This window comes from Myotis nattereri (assembly GCF_964212035.1).
Source record: "Myotis nattereri genome assembly, chromosome: 18".
Classification (NCBI taxonomy): Eukaryota; Metazoa; Chordata; class Mammalia; order Chiroptera; family Vespertilionidae; genus Myotis; species Myotis nattereri.
The window spans coordinates 1,483,256-1,506,643 of record NC_138093.1 but is presented as its reverse complement, the minus strand read 5'-3'; the positions used below and the strand labels follow the sequence as shown (position 1 = coordinate 1,506,643).

At 50.0% G+C, this 23,388-nt stretch overlaps 1 protein-coding gene across 1 annotated transcript in view; it reads left to right on the top strand.

The window, feature by feature from the left end:
- DPYD (dihydropyrimidine dehydrogenase) overlaps positions 1 to 23,388 on the top strand; it is a 349,138-nt gene that overhangs the window by 261,777 nt on the left and 63,973 nt on the right. The window contains exons 15-16 of the mRNA XM_081111986.1: positions 879 to 947; positions 5,515 to 5,598. Of these exons, the coding sequence (XP_080968112.1) occupies positions 879 to 947; positions 5,515 to 5,598 (153 nt within the window). The remainder of the gene's footprint in view (positions 1 to 878; positions 948 to 5,514; positions 5,599 to 23,388) is intronic.

Below are 23,388 nucleotides of genomic sequence, written 5' to 3'. Positions count from 1 at the left end.
GGGGGTCGCTCCTCTCACCTCTTCCTGTCCTGTGCAGGCCGTCGGGTCCCGGCCGACTCCTGGCCCCGCGTCCCTGACATCCTTCCTGTAGAGGGGGTCCTGTGTCACCAAATCCGTGACACTTCTCTTGCCTTACACCCTCGGCGGCGGCAGGCCTCCACGGGGCGTGTTTCGGGGTGACGCAGAGTAAACTCGGCCAAGGGGCGCCAAGTAGTGTCTTTCCCAGACCTGGAAGCCTTCCGCGGTGTCAGCGATGCTATTGATAAACACTTGCATGTCGTTGCATAATTTAGACAGCCCTTCCCCTCACACAAATATATGTAATCCCCTCGACCGCCTTCAGGGGTTGGCAAAGTCAGTATTGTTTCCCTCTTAAAAATGAGAATGCCGAGGGTCAGAAAAGTGAAGTCCCGGCCCATGTGGCTCAGTTGGTGGAGCATCGTCCTGTGCACGGGAAGATTGCTGGTTTGATACCCGGTCAGGGCACATGCTCAGGTTGGGGGATCGATCCCCGGGGCAGGGGGGCGGGAGGGGGCGGCCATGTGCAGGAGGCAGCCAGTCGATGCTTCTCTCATACATTTCTCTCTCTCTCTTCCCCCGCATCTCCCCCCTGCCCCTCTCCCCCTTTGCCTTTCTCTAAAACATCCCCGAAGGTGAGGATTAAAACCAGATAAATGAGGAAGTCTCTAGTACAAGGCGGAAGTGCCAAATCTCATCCTTTGCTGCACTTAGAATGTGTGTTATTGAATGGTTTGTCTTTCAACGGATGCACAAGTAGCCTCACCCTGTACTTTACCACTGAGCACACGCACATGGGAAGGCCATGTGCCCTGGTGTGTGCAGCCGTACCTGAACCGTGTTCTCTCCTCTTTCTGAAGGTCCTCATCGCGAGCATCATGTGCAGCTACAACAGGAACGACTGGATGGAGCTCGCCAGCATGGCCGAGGTAACGCAGCCCTCTCCCTTCTGTTTCTCCTCTGCTATTTTTATCCGCTGTAAATAAAGCGCCGCCCTGGAAAAGAACCCCATGACAGCAAAGTTGAATGGAAAATGGTAACTCCAAAAGTTTCTATTATCATGTTCATTAACAGGATGGAAATGGAAATTTAAAGGGACTCTATCCCATAAAAGTGGTCCCTGGCATTTCACAGGCTGCCTAGAAACCCTTTCTCCTTTGAATCCATTTCCTCTTGATTTGCGTAGAAAGCAAAACCTATTCAAGGATGGAAGTCATGATAAAACATAACCCCACCCTGGAGAGGCACACTGGCTCTTACCTCGCCTTCAGGCAAGCTGGTGTGACAGTACAGGAAGAAACTGTGAATACAAAACCCTCGAATATTTAAAATGTAAAAGGTCCCGTTCAGTACCATTCGCGTGTGAATAGGACAGGCCTGGGATGGTGGGACCTGCGCTCCTGAGCTGGCACCCGTGAGCGGGGTTTCTGTACTGTCGGGGACGCCTGCCCAAACGCGAACAGCTCCCCACAGGCTCAGATTTGTTTTAATTTTATTTCTTTAAATATGTTTTTATTGATTTCAGAGAGAAAGGGAGAGGGAGATAGAAACATCAACAATGAGAGAGAATCGTGGATCACCTGCCTCCTGCACGCCCCCTACTGGGGATGGAGGCTGCAACCAGGGCATGTGCCCTGACCAGAAATCGAACCATGACCTCCTGGTTCATAGGTCAACGCTCAACCACTAAGCTACGCCGGCCGGGCTCAGATTTGTGTTTTAAACAGAAAAAAAAAAAAAATGCATAGTTAACATTATTCGCTATCTTGAAAGATACTCGAGACAGATTTAGCTGGGGTTTCTGGAAACCGCTCAGATAGGAGAGTAAATCTGACCCCACTTATGAACTAATGACTCTACATCATATTCAGAAATGTGGATTGTGCAGTTTATTTGGACATCTCAAAACTGTGAGGGGAAATTACTTCTGGGACTCAGGGGCTGAAATTAGACGTGATCCGTAATCGGCTCCCTGAACTTGGGCGCTGGGTCCATTTTCTACATGTATTTACCTAATTGAGCGTGAAATCCTCCATGGAGCCCGTGCCTGGCGTGAGCTCGGCCAGTGTTAAGCTGACCATGATGAATCGCTTTACACGCTGCCTGCGTCCCGCCCGTCCGTACAACGGAGGCCGTAAAAAAGAGGTCCTTTGGTTGGGAGCCTTTAAATGAGCGAGTTTTACTTGGAAGAAGTCAAAAGCCTTTGTATTAGTAACACACTAACCGGCTTAACGATGTTTGCTACACATTGCTCACATTTCATATCTATTTCTTTTTTCTCCTAAATATTTTTTTTACTGATTGCAGAGAGGAAGGGAGAAGGAGATAAAAGCATCACCGATGAGAGAGAATCATTGACCGGCTGCCTCTTGCACACCCCCCACTGGGGACCGAGCCCACGGGCGTGTGCCCTGACCGGGAATAGACCCGTGACCTCCTGGTTCATAGCCCGCTGCTCCACCACGGAGCCTCGCTGGCCGGGCCTGAGCCTTCACTGTTGTTAAATGTATTTACACTTTTCCAGAGCAGCCCCGTGAGTCACCTCCATGGCGTTTCACTGGTTAGAGATGAGGAACCGGGGCAAAGGGGAGGGAAGGACTGTGCCCCAGGGCACACAGCGAGGACGTGGGGAACGTGGATTCAAACCCACAACGTCTGGCTCCAGCGTCCACACGACTCACGTACACATCCTTCTCCACACGGAGAAGCGGAGGGGACGCGGAGGAGGCGCGCCCTCGGGGAGAGCACGTTGCCTGCCCTGCCCTCGCTGAGCGCCGCCCTGTGCAGGCATTCGGGCGATGCAGAATCAGCCGGGCGCAGCGACTGCACCCACAGGCTCCTGACTGACCGGGGTCGGGGTGCACGGCATGCCCCGTCCCGGTTAATTCGCCATCTCCTGCTAATTCAGCAGTTCAGGCCCCCGGCGTGCATGTCGCTGCGCAGAGAGGAGCGCACTGCCCGCTCAGGCGCCGGCGTCTGTGGGAGCAGCATCTGAGCAGAGGCCCAGTGGGCACTGCCCGTTCCCGGGGCACCTGGGGCAGGGCACCTGCTCCTGAGACACATGCTCGTGTCAGAGGCCTCTCCGCCGTGTCCGCTGGGCGGGTGTTCGTGTATTTCTAGAACACTGGGGAACTTTCTCATCAGTCACTGAAGAAAACTTTAAATTGGGTTGGTGGTTTTACAGTATTTTATTTTTAAAATTATTTTTAAATATATTTTTACTGATTTGAGAGAGGGAGAGAGATAGACACATCCATGATGAGAGAGAATCACGGATGGGCTGCCTCCTGCACGCCCCACACTGGGGATGGAACCTGCAACCGGGCCTGTGCCCTGACCGGGAATTGAACCGTGACTTCCTGGTTCATAGGTTGATGCTCAACCACTGAGCCATGCCAGGCAGGCTACAAGATTTTAATTTAAAGTTTAGAAGGCTTAAGGGTGTCAAGTTTCCTTAACATACTGTCCCAACATCAGCCACAGACTAAGTGATCTCTGTTAAGCCACAGGAGGGAGAGGCTGTGGGCTCACAGTGCTCTCACATGGCTGGGTTCTCACCCCCACTCGGCTGCAGGCTGTGGACAGGGAGCAGGGCACTCAGACTCCTTGTGCCTCAGTTTCATCTTCTGTGAAATGGGAAGAACGACATATCCTACCGAGAGAGCCTCGCACAGCGTCTGGCCTGTTGCTCATCGCCGTCATTACTGTGCTGCTGATTGTCAGCGGGCGCTTGTACTTTAGGAAATGTGCATCAGGTGAATATGTAAGCCAGTGCCCCCTAAAGCTTAGGTATTCCAAAATGCTGTTGAATTGATTTGCTTTTTTAAATTGCTGCGTTTCAGCTCCATACAGAAGTCTACGGGAAATATTTGAAATAACTAAGAAATAATAAGGAAAGAGCAGCCGTGTATATAATTGTACTGCGCCATCTTTTAAGGAAGCTGGTGATTCCACGGGACGTGTTTGGGGACAGGGCCTATTCCTACAGCCGACACAGAAGGTTGGCTGACTTGCCCAACACAGTCCTTGGCCGACCTGGGACTGAACTCAGTGTAGCCAGTTGTGTGCGGCCCATGATTACTACCGAACCAGCAGGGGGAAAATGGCATGACTTAAATAACGTAATTTCCAAATAATAGGACGTGTTTAAAACTGAATTAGGGAAGCAAAAGCCATGATGAAATCCTGTTAGAAAACAGGCTGAGTGAGCAAAGGAACTCTCCCAAGTGTGCCGGGGCAAAAGCAGGCTCGCCGATGAGTCAAGATGGGTGCGAGGTGGCTAACCAGGATTCCGGTTTGGTGAGGTCCTACTTAACATTCAGAAAGCAGGCGGGGAAGCACAACAGCTAAAACCTGAGCAATTAGGGAGCAGGGCCCTGCACTTGGAAAGCAGTGAGCTTTTCTCAGCTGGCGTCTGGCTTAATAGACTTGTTGTAATTGTATGAAGTTTCTAGGTGACCTTATTTAAAACAAAATTGTAGCCCGGTTGGCGTGCCTCAGTGGCTGAGTATTAACCTATGAACCAGGAGGTCGTGGTTCAATTCCTGGTCAGGCACGTGCCCGGGTTGCGGGTTCGATCCCCTGTGTGGGGCGTGCAGGAGGAGTCTCTCTCATCATTGGTGTTTCTATCTTTCTTCCTCTCTGAAATCTATATATGTAATTTTTTTTTTAAGTTGTAACACCTGGAAAATTCTAGAAGTGAGGTGAAAGAATGGAAAACTTGAACCACTTACTTCATCTCCCATTCCTCACATTACTCTATTAAGCGATTAGATAAGTATTTTGCTTATTCTTAGAGGTTTTCACAGGAGACTCCCCAAGAGTTCCACGACCCCCTGCACATGCTTAGGGACCGACCTCCTGTCTTCCTGTGGCAGGAGCCCTCTGTCCGCGAGTGAATTAATGAGTAAACGAGAAGGACTCCTGTTTAATTATTAAGCTAAGACAGTGTCACCTGTACTCTCTGGTTCTGCGCACGGACATTTTTTAAAAATGTAATAAAATTGACTTTCAGTTAAAAACACATTCCCTGGTGCTCCTTCCCGATAGCCTCCTCCGTCTTCCTTTGCACGGCGGCTCACGGTCCCTCTCCCGGGGGAATAAGGTGTGTTCCTGTGAACAGAGCCGTGCTGGGCCGCGGGAACGGGCCAGGCAGAGCTGAGCTGACCCCCCTGCTGGTCTCCATGTAGCCAGGCCTGGGCAGCGCTTTTCCTGTGTAAAATGCACCCAGCCAACCGAGGATTGTGCACATCTGAGCCACAGAGCCAGGGAGCGGCGAGGGCCCTCGGGGAGCTCCCGTGAGTGTCTGTGATTGCCGTTCTAGATGCTCTCATCGGAGCCATTACCCTGCGAGGCCAGAGGCCGCCGTCCCGTCCCATCCCGGAGGGAGCAGCGGGGCTGCCGTCTGGCCACATGCCCCATGCTGTGTGACTGGGGGGAAGCCTGCGGCTCACGAGTAACGCTGTCCCTTTCCTCCCTCTCCCGCGTGTCCCGCAGGCTTCCGGAGCGGATGCCCTGGAGCTGAACCTGTCCTGTCCACACGGCATGGGCGAGAGGGGCATGGGCCTGGCCTGCGGGCAGGTAAGGACCTTGCAGCTGTCACCTGTCTGTCTGGGGGGAGCGGGCCCCGGTTCAGGGGCTAAGGCTGCTGCAGGCGGGTCAGACAGGCAGAGACGGCCAGGGCTGCGCTGATCAGTGGTGCTGAGAATGTGGGGAGGGAAGGCAGCTGGGCTTGAGCAAGGGTGAGGTTACTGAGGACAGGCTCCCACTGTGGGCCTGACAGGAGGGAATCTCACACCAAACAGTTTAACAAAGTGCCGAGCTGAATCAGCTGCTTGCGGTGCAGTGTTCTGTTTGCAGGCTGGCCACAGCCCCTTCATGGTGCGGGTCCCCACTGGGGTGCCTGGCCAGCCTAGGTGAGGGGCTGCTGGCTGTTTGCAGGCTGGCCAAGCCCCCTAGCAGGGACCCTCACCCCATGAGGGTGTGGCCATCCTGGATGAGGGGCTGATGGCTGTTTGCAGGCTGGCCACGGCCCCCAGCCACCCAAGCTCCCAGTGGAGGCTGGCTGGAAGCAGGTATGAGATTTATTTATCTTCTATAATTGAAACTTTGTTGCCTTGAGAGGAGGCCACAGCTGGCCAGGGCAAGCGGGAAGCTTGGCTTCCTCCATCGCAGGGGCAACCAAGCCTCCTGCTTGCTCCAGCTCCGTGGCTGTGGCCGCCATCTTGGTTGGGTTAATTTGCATATAGTCACTCTGATTGGCTGGTGGGCATGGCCTGGGCATAGCAGAGGTGCGGTCAATTTGCATGTTTGTCTTTTATTAGATTAGATCATAATTTTCTCCTCTTTTCTGCTTGCTTAGCACTTTTCTTGTTTGACTCTGTGCCCCATGATTTCTGATTTCTCTTCGCATCCTCCCGGCGTGTGGGGTGACAACTTGCAGGGTTGGCTCACATTGCTGACAACAAACAGCCCTCGTTCTCGGAGAGTTTATTATACACCAGGAAACGTGTTGTTATTGGGGTGGGTCATGTGATTTAATTCTCAAACAGCCCTTGGGGCGGCTACTACCATTATCCATGACTGCCATTTGGGGAGATGAAGAAGCAGGAGCGTTAACCCCTTGAGTGCGGGGAGCGCGATCGCTCCTCCTGCCGTGTCCAGTTCTAAGTCTGCTTTTATCGGTGATGATGATGTTGCTGCATCTGTCAGTTCTTGCTGTGAAGATGATGATTTTTGTGGAAGATATTGAATATGTAACTTCATTTACTTGCGATTCATAATTTTTTTCCTATACTGCTGTGAAATCAGCAAAAATGCCTTGGCAATTTTAGCATAGCTCCTAGGATATTGGTTGGCACTCAGAGGATTAAAAGGCTAAGCAGTTTGTCCGAAATCCTGCAACCAGGAAATGGCCGGGCCAGGCGTGGGGGTCAGTGTCTGACACAGGCTGCTCGCCTGCCCGCGGCTCCTCAGCGCCCCCGTAAAACGGCCCAAGATGACGCCTGGTCTCGTCAGTCTGCTTTTGATCTGGATGGAAGGAGAGGCGATGTCCTCACTGCATCTTCCTGCCCTAATTCTGCTGAGCAAAGACTTATATCTGCGTGGGGGGAGGGGGGGGGCGCGTTAACATCTGATCCAGAGCCACCGCGCCGTCCGTTCTCGTCTCCCTTCTGCCCGCCGACACCTGAGGTTCGTTTTTCCCGTGAGGGTCCCTCCTGTCCTGCTTCTGATGCTCGAGTCAGCACTGTCCAGGGCAAGGCCTTTGTCACCGTCTGTCCCAGAGGAAGGCCATCTGTCCCCTGCCCTTCTCACCGCCTGGACAGCCCTAGTTGCCGGAGAAAGGCCGGTGTTGCCGGCCGGGGTGGTCCAGGCCTCCAGGCCTCCGCGCCTCTGCTGTTCGCGCTCAGGTGCCGACAGGTGTTCTTGTCGCTGCACAGCGGACGGAGGGCCTCGCTGCCCCCCACGCAGGCCAGACAGAGGCGTCTCGCAGCCCTTCCCGGGTGGTCTGCTTGGCAAGAACTCCCTTTAGTTTTACACGTTTTCGTTTTCTCGTTCGCTGGAACTGGGTACAAGTGAGGGAGGCTAAGCAGTTACTGTTTATTTTGGAGACGCCAACGACCTCACATCCTTGAAAGGGTTTTGTAGGATAGTCAATAAATACTCCCCAAGAGCTTATGTTTTTATTTCGAATTACAATTCGACCACATTTAATCCCTTGTTATTGCTTTGTCAGACTTTTAATTGAATTATTCAACACATGAAACAAAAGGAAAGCATTGTAGACGGCGCCCTAGTATTAGCAGAATTAGCAGGGTGCTGAGAATTATTAAAGAGGACATTATGTGTGTTAATCGGGCATTTAATTTTGCCTGTTTGTCGATGGAAAACATCCTCTTGGAAAGGATTTTCTTTTTTCAAAAACCTTAATTGTGACAATGCCTTCTTAACATCCGTGAATATATTGCACAAGCCAGCGAGAGCTATTTGAATCCTAATTAGTCAAAAATGATTCCTAATTTCCACTTTAACTCTAGAACGGCCAGCCCACAGTGTGGCTGGTCTTTAGCACAGAGGAAAAAGCTGGCCTTCCAGACTGGCATTGAAAAACGGCCCCTGCTCATGTAACGGGGCAGGCATAACCTTGACATTGAAGGGTCAGTGTGAGAAAGGAACTGTGGCTGGTTCACATGAGCATCGATACAAAATACCCAACTATTAACATGCGGCATCCAGCAGGGTATCTGAATGCACATGGCGTGAGCATGTGGGACGCACCACAGTAAGGCAAGGTTGGCTTAATCCCCCTCCCCAAAATTCAATTAATATGAATCATCACTTAAACAGTTAAAGGGGAAGGGGGGAAGTCATATGTTCATCTTAATAGGTATAGAAAAGAATGGGTGATAAAATTCAATATCTATTCATAATTTTTAAATCTTAGAAAACTATGAATAGGAAGGAATTTTCTTAAAGTGATGAAACATGCTTGCAAACTAACTGCAGCAAATAGCAAAACTTAATGTTGAAATGTGGTGAGCATTATTGCTAAAGATCAGAGATGAAACAGGATGGATGCCAGCGATTTGCATATCTAGTCTTCATTGTGCTAGATATACTATGGCAACTCAGCAAGAATGGAAAAATACATTTGAAATAAAATGAAAGTATAAAAATAAAAAATATAAAAGAATTGGAAAAATATTATCTACAAGTGACATATAAAATTATCCACTGATAAATTATTAGAATTAATAAAGAGCTTAGGAAAATTGCTGAGAAAAATATCAACATGCAAACACCAATGTCATTTCTATGAACAAGCATTTTTAAATAACTACTGTTTGCATTAAAAATATAAATAAGAAGTAATCTTACTAAAGATTTGTACAATTTTTATGTAGAAAATTAAAGCATTTTTATCAGAAGACATTTAAAAAGGATAAAATATGGAAAATATCACATTCAGGAATTAGAAATTGTAGCATAAAGATTTTTGTTTTTTCCAGATTAATCACTAGGTTCATTGCAAAACTCATAAAAATTCCAGAAGAATTATATGGATAATAAAAGGGTCAAAAATATCCAAGGCATTCAATAATAATAATAACAGAAAATACATATATAGCATTTTTTTCTGTGCTAGCCATTGCGCAAAGCAATGGGGAGTTGGCCTTAATCACTATCAAAAATTCTTATAAGGCATCCTCTCTCTCTCCCTTTTTTGGGGGGAGGCAACTTAATTTTGGGGGGCGTTGTTTCGACAAGGCTTAAAAAAAAATTCTTCTAAGGCTATATAGCTCATAAGATAATGGTTTTGGCACAGGTTTAGATATATTGTGCAAAGTTACAGAGTAGAGAACTCATAAAAAGACCCAGGCACATATGGAAACTTGATTGATTTACATGAGCTGTCCTTGCCAAACAGTGCAAAACCGTGGAACTATTAACTGAATGATCCTTGCCCAAAAATCAACTGCAAGTCATTCAAAACCTACATGTCATAGGCTTTCCTACAGACATTTAAAAAACAATTTTGGCGTCCGTGTAATTGATCTCGTGATATGGAACTCTTCCTTAAACAGGCAGAAAAGGCACAAGTTTTAAAAGAAAAGAGTGATCTCAAAAGATACCATGACTAGAGTAAACAGACAGGATACAGACTGGATATCAACATTTTCCTGCAGTGAGCAGGGGCATAATGCTTAACATGTCTATATGACGTATGAATATAAAATAGGCAAACAAATATATATGCAGAGAGAGACAGAGTGAGCACAAAGCAAGCTTGGCATTGTTAAATAATCACATGTGGGTATATAGATAGATAGGCCTGTATAAACATGGGGTGGGCAGTGGACAGAATGCTAACCATCGCCCCTTGTGGTTAGACACTCTGGAAATTTTATTTCTTATTTTATACAGTTGTCTATCTAGGAACAATAGTTAATCCTTGTGAGTTTTTAAATATAACTATCTCAGGAAGTCAGGTTTTAAAGTATATTTTTCTGTTTGAGTGCAAGGGGTCAACCACAGGACTTGTGTGCATGCATATAAGCATAACCAATGGACACGGACACCAGGAGGGTGAGGGCATGTGCTGGGGGTGGGGATGGCTGGGGAGAGGTCAGTGCGGGGCAAAGGAGACATCTACTACTATATGTAATACTTCAAACAATAACAAAAAATTTTAAAGTAAAAATCCTGCACTTTACCCACAAAAAAATAAAATAAAATAATTTCACCACTGTCATCTTATTAGACTGCAGAAAACTACTCCAGGGCCTTAACTCAGGCCCAGAGGTTGGTCTGTGGATTTAAAGCATAAACCAGGTTGAGTTGGAAATGCTGCTCCATTCCTAACACCCCTTCGAGTGTGGTTACTAACATGTACAGGTTGACTCTGGGGCAGAGCCTCATTAATTTTTCTAGGAAATAATGATCAATAATAAATTATCCTAAACTCAGTTGCTCGGTCTAGGGTTCCTTTCTATGAAGTGGTCCAAAAATGGCTAGTTTTTATCTAATAAGAAGCATAGTTTGATAGCTCTCTGTAAATCTTTAACGATGCAGGGTTCATCAGTAATAATTCACATTATTGGAGTCATTTAAAAAATAAGATTCTTGTTAAAAATTTCATAGAGGACACAGCCCATAAGATTTTATTTACCATTTACCAGAAGGGTGAGTAGGTGGAAAATCACGATGTAAATACAAGCAGGTGGGGATTGTAAAGACTCGAGGCTCTTTAAATTTGCCACTGCTTTGTGAAGGTGTGGACTGTCTTGCCAGCAACTTCCTGCCTATTTAGTACAGAAAAGGGGTTTTCTCCCACCCCTGCCCCCAAGAGAACGCCACTTGCCCCCTCTGCAGGCCTATGTTCACGCCGTTCTGCGCTTGCCTTTATGCCAGCGGTTCTCAGCCTTCCTAACGCCGCGACCCTTTAATACAGTTCCTCATGTTGTGGTGACCCCCAACCATAAAGTTATTTTCGTTGCTACTTCATAACTGTAATGTTGCTACTGTTATGAATCGTAATGTAAATATCTGATACGCAGGATGTATTTAGGCGACCCCTGTGAAAGGGTCGTTCGACCCCCAAAGGGGTCACGACCCACAGGTTGAGAACCGCTGCTTTCCGCTTTCTCATGGGCGCCGGAAAGCTCATGCCTCCCTCCAGCTGTAGTCGGGGCGTGAACTGAGGGCTGAAAAGCCGGTCAGCCCTGCTCCCGACCCCCATGCACAGTTAGGAGAAGCATTACCCTCTGCAGTGGAGACAGCCGAGCAAAACGCTTTACTCCCTGCACGGAGACATGCAGCTTCAATGATTGATTATGCTAAATGGCGTGATTTCTTAGGAAACTCCATTTCCCTTTTCTGTATTTCAAATATTACTTTTGGGGAGAGAGGCGCCTTTTGAAAACGATGACAAGTTCACTGGGGATAGGGGGCGGGGGACGCGGACCCCCACACTGATCTGTGGCTCACAGAAGGCAAAGTGCTCATTTCAGTTGGCACTCCTTACTTGATCCCTTCAGTCCCAGCTCAGCTGTTATTAACCTTTGTTTGTGACAATTGAAGAGAATAATGGTTGAATTTGGGGCCTTTAATGTCACGTTGAAATCAATAGCTGTAAATGGTAGTTGCCACAGTCCTAACTGATCTGTCACATTCAGACAAAGAGGGCCTGTCTGGGTTCATAGATGACAGCGGAGACAATTACACGCACACGCACACACACACATGCACACACACACGCACACACACACGCACACACACGCACACACATGCACACACACGCACGCGCACACACACGCGCGCACATGCACACACACGCACGCACACATGCACGCACACACACACATGCACACACACACACGCGCGCGCACACGCACACACATGCACACACACGTGAAGCTCAGAAGACCTTGACAACACACCCGTCAGGAAACACACCGGTCCTCAGGTTTTTAGAAAGTTTTATTGATTTTGTTTTGTTTGTTTTAATCGTGTGTTTTTTAAAAATACCTAAAAGGATTGGAGTGACATTGGCTAATAGGATCCTATAAATTTCAGGTGTGGATTTCTATGATCCAAGATCTGTGCCCACCAAAGTCAAATCCTCTTCCGTCACCATATATTAGGCCCTCTTTGCCCCCCCCCCGCCCCTCACACTCCTTTACTCTAGCAACTCCCATAGATTTCATGAAAACATTTAAAAATAATAAAATAAAGTCAATAAAAACAAATCCTCCTATATAATAAAAGGGTAATATGCAAATCGACTGAACGGTGGAACAACCAGTCGCTATGACATGCATTGACCACCAGGGGGCAGACGCTCAGTGCAGGAGCTGCCCCCTGGGTAGTCAGTGCGCTCCCACAGGGGTCACCGCTCAGCCAGAAGCCAGGCTCATGGCTGGCGAGCGCAGTAGCGGTGGCGGGAGCCTTTCCCACCTCCGCAGCAGCACTAAATAAAAACAACTGTCCGACTGTGAGAGGGTGCAGGCTGGGCTGAAGGACCCCCCCTCAAGTGCACGAATTTCATGCACCGGGCCTCTAGTAAAGAAATAAAAATTTAGCAAAATAAAAAGTGGAAAGAGTAAAAAAAAAAATATCTGAAACTGTAGGTGAGCCACAGCCAGGGAGCAGACTCCCACAGACCTCAAACATGGGGCTCTGCCATGAAAATAAATGGACCGTCCTTCTTTGCGGCGGTGACGGCAAGGGGTTGGGGGAGGGGGGCGTGAATGATCAGCCCCTCTGTGAGCTGCCGGGACAGAGGCTGCAAACAGCACTAAATAAAAACAACTCCAAGCCCACGGAGCCCGGCCCGGCCGCCCGACAGCCCGCTTATCTGTCCCCACGCAAAGCGTCCTCAGACTCATTCATCAGCGTCCGCTCCCAGGGCTGCGTCTGACCTCGTCTTCCACGTCCCTATGTTTATGGACATTGCGTGGATGCAGATGAAGGGACGTGAGTCTTCTGTCCTCGTGCGCGACTCTGATAAGCATATTGGCCACCTCAGAGCCCACAGCCGGCCGCAATCATCTGGACGTTGATTAATTCCACAGGGAACCCGAGCCCCTTCTGCTCCGCCTCGGGGAGTCGTGTGGAGTCGTGAGGAAGTCTCCGTGCTTTCTCCTGAGGAGGGGACTCGGGTAATTTCCCCCATAAAATAATAACAGGTCTCCGAGCCCTATGAAGGCATAACATGAAAAATTCTTATTCGCTAAAAGGCCATTCCTGCCGCCCTTTGAAAAATTAAATTAGTTGTTCTTGGAATAGAAACTAGAAAAATTCAATACTACAAGAACACAGGAGATTAAAAAGAGGGACATAGATGAGATCAGCTGCTTACGTCGCCTTAAGCAAAGGGACTATTTTTTTTTTCTCAGCTTAAAATTTTATAAGACAATTTTTCAGACATAGCATTTTCCAGACGTGTTAGTTTAAGGACTCTGACTTTTAAAAAAATTATCCTTGTCAGAAGTAACCTCACTGAAGAGGAACATAGTCTGTTTCTACTGGGCCTGTTTTTCTTTTCTTTTTTTAACTTTCTGTCCTCCCTCCGACGAGCATGTGAGCTTCCAAACGGGCCCCATGGGAACCAGCAGAGCGCGGGGCGTGAGCGCCACGAGAAACAAACACCAAGAACGGCACCCGGTTCGCGGCCCGGCCGTCAGGTTCATGCTCCAGCCTGCAGTCCCGAGTGTGGTCCAGGCTAAGCCGGAGCCAACGTGGCCATCGCTCCCCATGTGGTCCGAGTCCGTGGAAGCATTCAGGCGTGTGACGCGTCCGTGGTTCCCGCGTAAACCTGAGACCCTGATCTCCTTACGTTACCCTCTCGGGTTGGAAAAGAAGGGCTCGTGAGGACAGTCTAGTGTCAGGGCGCGTGCGTACGGATGTAATTCTGAGGACATCCGCGTCGCTTTAGGGTCTTTGAAATTCAACATAAGTGAAGGAAGTGTTTGTATAAATCCGGTGTACATGCCCACACATATAGGTGCGGGGGGAGGAGAGGGGGGAGGAGGACCTTGGGTTTGGTGACTGTGAGATTCTTATAGAGAAAACATGCAAGGAAGACAGATGAGCTAAAGACAGAGGAGGCCCAACCCCAGCAGTGGCCCCGCTGATTCGGGGGAGAGGGGACACGGGCTGAGGCCTCGCACCCTGCACCCACGGACCCGGTTTCTCTCCGCCGCTCACCCTGTCGCCACTCTCCGGCCAGCACCAGCAGCGGGTGGAGGAGGGTGGAGGCTTGGAGTCTGCTCCAGGAACTGGTGAGCAGAACCACTATTAGTGGGAAAACCGCTGAGATGTTCTTGTGGCCAGTGGTACGTCCAGTGTATTCTCCAGGGTCTAGGAGGAAAGATGCGCTATGGGGGCCCCCGACTTCCACAGTATCTGTAGACCCCCTGGTTCCTTACGTCACCCACAGGGCCGCCATCCTTGCTGATTGTCCCCGGCGGACGGGTCCAAATCTAGACGGGGTGTATTCATCTCTCTACTGGCACTGTGTTTTCATATATGTCCCCATTGGTTCCACAGCCCTCCACATCGTGCTGCGCCTTACGCCCTCCGCGAGGTGCTGTGCTGAGCAGTCGGTGCCTGCGGTTCTGGGGGCCAGGCCTGTTGTCATGATGGAATGTCACTCCTCACCACCTTTCATGATTGGGGTCTGGAATTTCACTCTTCACGTCACGGTGCCATCCCTGCACTCATATCTTTTCACTTTAGCTACTTGACTTAACTTGTAGCCCAATGTGGACATTTTTTATAAGAAACTCAGCCTGTTCAGCATGGAGTGTGACTGGTCCATGTGATGGATTATTTACTATCGTGGTGTTTCCTGTCTGTGTGCTTGGTCTTTCTCACTCGGTAGGGAACTCCCGTTCTGTCACAGTGATCTGTTAAGCAGTGTTTCTCAGTCAGTACATCAAGGTCATTACTGATGATGGCCCTTCTAGGACACCCCACGTTTATGCCTGAACCCCCTCTCCCCCTACTCATGGGGGCGTTTAGACTCCTTCCTATCTGCTCCTTCCTCTTCTCTTCTCTCCACAAGTCCTGGGTTTTTCTGCGTAGCTGAAAAATTATAGTTGCAGATTTGTATCAAATATATCTATTTACTTATTCAAATATGTAATTATACACACGTTTAACTCTAAGAGCCCTATCTTGTAACTTCTATTCCAAGTCTTGCTTAGCGAGAGTTACCAGCCGCAGCCGCACTGTCTGTCGTGCTGTTAAATTCTGCTTCCTCTGCGTGGGAGGAAGCGACTTGCTTCCGGCTGAAGTGCTGTGCGGAGGGTGTGCGCCTCGAGTGTGCTCTCAGCTAAGATGCCAGGACCTGGGTGGCTTCGGCCTGAGCCCGTGGGTGCTGAGCACTGTTGTGCTTCCTTCCCATGGGAGGGCTTCGTTCGCTGATGGAAGGATTCTGGCATCATGGCCCTTCGCTGTAACAGCCAGATAATCTCCCTTTTGTAGGAAGACGGCGCTTTGTTCTTGGCAGAAGCGAGAATGTCTTCATTAGCATTGGAGGTCAGACGCTTGCCCTGATTATGTCTAGGTGTGTGGCTTCCTGGAAAATTAATCCTGTCTGCATCCGACTGAGCCCATTTTGTCAAAAGTCTTTCTCCCACTCAGGGAACTTTTATTCTGTTATTTCCTCGATTCTCTCTTTAATTCCCTGCTCATGTTGCCCCCCATCTGGAACTGCTTTTCTCTAAACCTCTTACTTTATTGCTCATTTTCCTTCCTCTCCCCTCCCCTTTCATGGTATTATCCGGACCTCTAATTCCGTTCTCAGCATGGCTACTCTGCTTTGCCATCCCTCTACGTGGTTTTAGTACTCAGAAAATCGTCATTGCCCATTCCATTAATTATTATTTTTATTTTCTAATGGCACCTCCTTGCGAATACTCATTACACTTAAGTTAGCATTCTCCTCGACCTCATTCATTCGTCCTTCCTTCGTGGGAGCTACCTGGGCAGCTTGCCTTCCTTCCACGCATCCCTGAGCCCATGAAACAGGTGGGAATTTTTCTCGGCTTCCCTATCACGGAGGTTTCACCCCACGGGCACACGCCAGCATGGGAGGCCCTCCTGAGCCATAGAAAACCGGAAGGCCCAGCTGCCGTGGCTCAGAGGCTGAGCATCGACCTAGGAACCAGGAGGTCATGGTTGGATTCCTGGTCAGGGCACAGGCCCGGGTTGTGGGCTCGATCCCCAGTAGAGGGCATGCAGGAGGCAGCTGATTGATGATTCTCTCTCATCATTGATGTTTCTCTCTCTCTCTCCCTCTCTCTTCCTCTCTGAAATAAACACACATACATACATACATACATTCATACATACGTATACATACATACGAAAACCAGAAGGCTACGGGTGATGCTTTGGTTCTGTGTAGTGAGCTGGTGGCCCCTCACTGAGCAGGTGGACGGTGTAGGTGCCAGTGGGAGAGAGCCAGGGCCCCCAGACGGCAGGGCTTGGAACAGGTCCCCTCCCAGGTGTCTGCGGGGCAGAGCAGGGCCACCCAGGGGCCTTTGCGAACCGCAGCGCCTGAGGCAGTGCAGTGCCGGCACCTGTGGTGTCACCTTCACACCCGCTGGGACTTCTGCTCGCCCCCACCCCCACCCCCACCCCCACCCCCACCCCGCTCGCAGCGTGGAGGCAGCCCCGCTCTGGCACCTTCCCCAGGACTCAGAGCTCAGAGGTGCTGACCGGCTCACTGCGGTGACTTCCTCCGGCAACTTCCCGCCTTTCCAGAGCCCTCACCGCAGCTTGAACTCTCGCCGTCAGGCGCACGTGACGTTTTGCTCTTTCACATTTGCTCACTCTCGCCTTTGTGTTGTTTGGGCTATTTCTACCAAAGCTAACTTCCCGGTGTCTCCGTCCACACGTCTGGGGTTAAAAATGGTAGGTCAGCATGACGGGGTTCTGCCCTGGCCGGTGCGGCTCGGCTGGTCCTTGTCCCGTGCACCGGAAGGTGACCGGTTCAATCCCTGGTCCCGGCATGTGCCCGGGTTTCGGGTTTGATCCCAGTAGGGGGTGGGCAGGAAGCAGCTGATCCATGTTTCACTCTCACATTGATGTTTCTCTCTCTCTCCCTTCCTCTCTCTCCTAAAATAGAAATCAAGTTAAAATTTTAAAAAGTAATAATGGGATTATAATGTCCTGCCACTTGGTCGACAGAATTCTGTGACACAGGGACTGCACGGTCACAGACCTACTCAAATGCCTGAAAGTGAAAGGCCCGCCCACTCAGAAAGGCGGCAGGAGTGGCGATCCGGTGGCCAATGGGACTAAGCAGGGACCGCGTTCGGCTTGGTTCAGAGGCAGCTCCCTTCCCAGGAAGAAACCAAGCTCCTCATGCCGCCAGCCGGCTGCCACCAGCCAGTCAGGCCCTGCAGCCGGGCACAGCCCCCGCCAGTGTGACACAGCCCCGCCTGTGGCCATGGCCGAGCGGTCGCTTAGCTGTCGGCACTCCCACGCTCTTGTCCCGGACTCCCCTGGCCACGCGCGCCTTTCACATCCCACTCAGCCTCCCGTGCACTTCATTCGGGTGCTGCTCGCTGGAAACCAATTCCAGAAGCCCTGTCGCGCTGTGATTCCCCCGTTTAGACCGGCCTCGGTAGTTTCGTAGCAAAAGGCCTGGGAGTTCTGCATCAGTTACGATGGCCTTTGGAAATCTCCTGCTGGAGGACAGCGGAGGCGGGAGGGTCGCCCTGGGGCCGGCCTGAGTGGATGTGTCACCACCCTGTGGGCGGACGGTGGGCAGCACGGGGGCAGTGAGTGCTTTTCTGCGGGCAGGGAGGACAGCGGGGATGGGTGAGTCCTGGGTGTCCGGCTTCCTCACTGATTGGCTCTCCTGGCTGTTTTCTTTCTAGCCAGCAGGTCCCTCCTCCTGCCCAGACCGGCCTCCCTGCTTGGTGCCTACGCCCAGCCTTCTCCGTTTTACTGTCTGACTCGCTTCCTCTCTTTTCTGTGTTTCATTTCTCCATCTTCCCGGCCCCGGACGTGATAGAAGTCCTGAGATAAACCTTCCTCCCATCTTACCAGCCTCTCCATACGCCTGTCCGTTTTCCTGCTTCATCTCCGGTCACCTAGGAAACCGTCTTTGCTCCCTCCCCATCCACACCCCCACTCCTCCTGCCTGACTTCCGTCCCTCTCTCCTCAGAGCTGTCAGGAGCGTAGTCAGCCCGCTGGCCCCAGGCTCTGACCCTCCCCCAGCCGGCACAGCCTCATCTCACTCACAGCCTCGGCTTCCAGCTTCTTGACATTGGACGTGTGGTTCCTTTTCCATCTCTCTGAGCACGTGTTGCCTCCCCATTCTGATCCTTTTCATCTTTTCCCCAAGCCAGGACTAGAACTCGGGCTTCCTGGCTCCTGGTGGAACCCTCTCTCCCTGGCATCACGTATAGCTGCCCGGCACGTCCATGCTTCCCACGCATGCTGAGTGCCGACAGGAGGGCAGCACCCTCAGGTTGAATTCACGGCGGTTCCGTTCTCCCAGGTTCTTTAAATAACGACTGTAATTATTATTTTTTAAAATTGTTTATTGATTTCAGAGAAGAAGGGAGAGGGAGAGAGAGAGACATCAATGACGAGAGAGAATCACTGATCCGCTGCCTCCTGCATGCCCCTTCCCCACCCCACCCCTTCCATTGGGGATGGAGCCTGCAACCTGGGCATGTGCTCTTAACGGGAATTGAAGCGTGACCTCCTGGTTCATAGGTTGACACTCAGCCACTGGGCCACACTGGCCGGGCTAATTTTTGTCATTACTTTTCTGTGTATAAGATGCCCCCCACTTTTCCAACCCAAAATTAAGAAATCAATATTTTAAACATTTTGCTGGTTTTCCTCTTAATGATGTTTCTATCCCTCCCTTCCTCTCTCTGAAATTAATGAAAACATTTATTTTTTAAAAAATCTGCATCTCCCAAATAAGTGCTACATTAAGCTGAATAAGCCAAGCTTTAGCAACTACCGAAGAATTAGCAAGAAATTATCGGAGAGAGGTGCTCTCCGAGCCCTGAGACGTCAATATGAATGAGCATATGTCCCAAGACCTCAAATCCCCGAGCATCGCTCTCCTGTAAAACCTTCCTCGGAAAGAGTCTAAAGTCAAACTGAAGTGTGGAAACGGTCCCCGTGGACCCCTAACGCGTCTGTAGAAGCAGAACCGGAATCATCGATGAGCTGTTCGCATGGCTTCTGCTTGAGCCCCGGCTGGGACATTTTCGAACATCCCTGTGCCGTGTGTCCCACATAGAGCATAGACGCGCGCGGCACTGCCACTGTACCCAGAACTTCTGCTTCCTGAGACGCAGCCGGTTCTAAATGGTTTAGTGTTTTCTTCATGTCCGTGAGAATCAGCAGCTGGCTTTCTGCAGGGGCCGCTTTAGACAGATCACTTTGAAAAATTATTTTGTGCCCTGGCCAGTTTTGCTCAATGGATAGCGTGTCCACCTGCAGACTGGAGGGTCCCGGCTTCGATTCCTGTTGAGGGTGTGCAGAAAGAAGCCAATCAATGATTCTCATCATTGATGTTTCTCTCTCTCTCTCCCTCTCCCTTCCTCTCTGAAATCAATAAAAAAATATATATTAAATAAGTAAAAAATTTAAAAAATTGTTCTGTGCTTCTCAGTTGGAAAAAACCTGTCCGCACTGCACAGCGGTGTGGCGTCGGCTGCCAGAGGCCTCCACAGCCAGCTCATCTGCAGCCGCGTGGCTCGCTCACACCATCCCTGCCGCGTGGTCCAAACTCCTTACACAGGAGATGTGAGCAGGTCTTACAGGATCCCCCACGGACACTGGACACGGCACGAGTGTAGTCAGTGGGTGTACTGCGTTATGGAGCGCTGTTCTTCAGTTCTTGCTTTTGTGTTTTCCGTGTATCCATCGCACTGATACAGCATTTACTTACTTGTCGGCTGCGCATTTACCGCTTTCTCTCCCAGAGCCTGGGGCATGTAGCACTGCTTGTCCTGGGCCAGGGACCCAGCATGTGGGGACCCAGCCCACGGTCCCTGTTCAGTCCTGCTCTCCCCTCCCCCGCCAGGAGGAGGCACGGCCTCCACTGGGCATGACCAGCCCACACCATTTCCGTGCTCAGAGGACAGGGACGCGCTCCGAGCAGATGCACGTGCTTTGGGGACAGAACCAAACAAAAGGGACAGAGTCCGCAGTCACACGTCCGCCGATGGTGGCGCAGCTCCTCGCCCTGCCCTGACGGCACTGCCACTGCTCATCTGTCCATAGTGTGTGTGTGTACACAGGCCCACACATACATGGTGCGTGCATGTGCGCTTGCACACACATACATACGTGGGTCTATGTCTTCAATGGAAACCGAGTGCATGTATGATACATTGTAAGCAATTTCATTGTATACATGTATATTTCACTCAGCTGTTTTATTTCTTTAATATATTTTTATAAATTTCAGAGAGGAAGGTAGAGGGAGAGAGATAGAAGCATCAGTGATGAGAGAGAATCATGGATCGGCTCCTCCTGCATGCCCCACACTGGGGATGGAGCCGGTAACCTGGCTTTTCCGTGCCCTGACCGGGAATCGATCTGTGACCTCCTGGTTCATGGGTTGACACTCAACCACTGAGCCACCTTGGCCGGGCTCACGCCCTGTTTTAAATCCTGTGGAAGCCATCTGGCCCTTGACAGTAAACGACATAAAACAGAAGCAGGAGCAGGGGCTGAAAGACCTCACGTGAAGGAGGCAGCTCGGACCCAGAGCTCCACACGCAGGCTGGGCAGGAGGCCGGCCGCCTCGGGCCCCCACGGCAGATCCGGGCCCAGGAGCACTGGCTGCCTCCTCGGTGCTGGGTCCCCGGTGCTCCTGGCACAGTTCGGAGCCGGCAGCCTGGGTCTCGGGAGCGTCTCGGGGAATACGAGGGACCTGGCGGAGGAACTCCAGAACGTTCCTAAACACGGCACAGTAGCCACATGTTCAGGAGGACTGTGGCCGCATGTCTCTGCCTTCCTGCTCGCGCAGAAGCGTGTGTAGCTTTAAGAAGAAATGTAACCCAACGTATTTTCTTAATAAAAGCACAGACATTCAATTAATCTTATGTCATTCTAGGCCTGTGTCTGAAAGTGAAATGCTACCCATTACTCTTAAGCCTCTCTGAACAGATGGCACTATTGTTGAATTTGTGACAAAATACAAATGCCGTGATTTGGAGGAGTTAATTCCGTTTCTTAGGTCTAGTCTCCTCCAGCCAGCCTGCCTCCCTCCCTCCCTTTATCGATCCCTCCTCCCCCTCTCTCTTCCTTCCTCTCTCTCTCTCTTTCTTCCTCCCTTCCTTCCCTCTTTTTGTCCTTCCTCCTTCTCTCCCTCCCTTCCCTCCTCCCTCTCTCCCTTCCTCCATCTCTCCCTCCCTTCCTTCCTTTCTCCCTTCCTTCCTCTATCCCTCCCTCTCCTCCTTCCCTTTTTCTTCATTCCTTCTTTGTGAAGAAAATCGCACTCCCCAGCGATAACCCATTTGAACACAAGTGCAAACATTTGCAGTTTTAACTTCTGGTGAATGGTCTCATATAAAGTAGAGCATTATATGGTTTTTCAAAAACCGTGACTGGTACAATGAGGCTGGTTAAGCGAATGGCTTGGCGAAGCATTAGCCTGACTTTCACAAGCCCTCTACCCGCTAACACCTGCCTCTCGGTTTCCTGCTATTCTGTTACCTAGAAAACCGGGTAATAGAAACAAGTAGTGATCTTATAAAACACTAGTGGCTGGGTGCACGGATTCGTGCACACTGAAAGGAAATTAATTAGAAGAAATATTTTAATATTGCTACTCGCCCTTTCTCGATAATAGAAGTGTCAACCAAATTCACAATCGACAGTGACAGATAGAAACACGCGTGCGATTGGTGCCAGCAAGAGCTTTGTAGGTATCGCGCATGCGTGAGTCAACTTAGCCTTTTCTAGATATAGAATAAACTTGCTTCATTAGGCCTGCTTTCTGATTTAGCTAAACTTTTTCCAGCTCAGCAAAGCACCCCAACCTCTCTTTCAGGTCATTGTCAGCAGCACAGCAGTAAATATCAACACAAAGCAGATTATTATTGTAGATCACGCAGGGACAACAAAGGGTAAAATATTTAACTGCAGCCGTGTCTGACTATATTCTGTGCAGTGAGAAAACCTGAAGTCATTTTCAAGTTCCAACATTTCTTACTTCTTTTTCATTGGGTTAAGTTTCTAAGCTTTCTAAATCTCTGTTTTCCGGCTAATGAGAAGAAAATAGGATTCCACCGAGTCTCCTATCTGCCTACTCCAGGACTTCTGTCAGGATAAAATGAGATGAGGCACGGGAAAACGCTTCACAGACATTTGGTTAAACCGTAAAATGTTTGTACCTGGCTATAAAGCAAGTTATGTTCCTGGGCTGAAGAAACTCCAAGGAGGCTAGTCGCTAGGGAGAGGAAGACGGGCGTTGCTACTCAACGTCATTACCCAGTGCCCACAGTGACCGTTTCCGGGCTGGGCTGGGCTGTGGGCCACATTTTGTGCCATCAGGTCTTGGGAGCACTGACTGCGATTTGGTGGGGTGTCACCCTGGGGTGATAGCAGGGCCTGCGTCCCACTTGGGGGAAGGTTTGTCAGCACCAGGTCCATGGTGCCATTTATTTTTAAATGGCCAGTGCGCATCATGGCAGCTCCTGCGGTGAGTGTCTGCCCCCTGGTGGTCACTGAGCATCATAGCTATCTGTCGGACAGACCCTTAGCCTTTTATGTATATAGTGCGCCTGGCATTGGCTTTGAAGTCACCTCTCATTCTCGTAAAGTCTTATCGAAGGCGATGAATAGTCGACAGTTTTATCTGTTGTAAACCAGTGCTCTGCTCCCTATAGATGATACGGCATGATGAAAAATATATGCAGGTCCTGACTTCAGACCACGCAAAATCTAGGAGCACAGAAAAAAAGTTAACTCCATGAAATTAGAATAAGTTAAGTCACGGTAACAGCAAGTGGTAGTTTGTGTTGACCCTGGGTGGAACACACCGAGTTCAGTGTGGGTTCCTCAGGGTGAGCCCAGGCAGCCGCCCCCAGTGCACTCCGCATCCCAGTCTCCCCTTCCCCCCTCCTCCTGCCCTCCCCGGCTGTATATATTTTAATACCTACTTTACGCTGTATTACACACTTATGCATTTTCCACTTGCTGTATTTTCCACTTGAATGACAACTCCATGAGTCCAGTAGCTGTCTTATCTACTGTTATAACCTCAGCAGCGAAGGCAGTAGCTGAACATACATTTGTTGAATGAATGAGTGAGTGAGTCAGTATCACCCCATAAAGGGACTTGTTGGGCCACAGGTGGTCTCCTCTGTGCA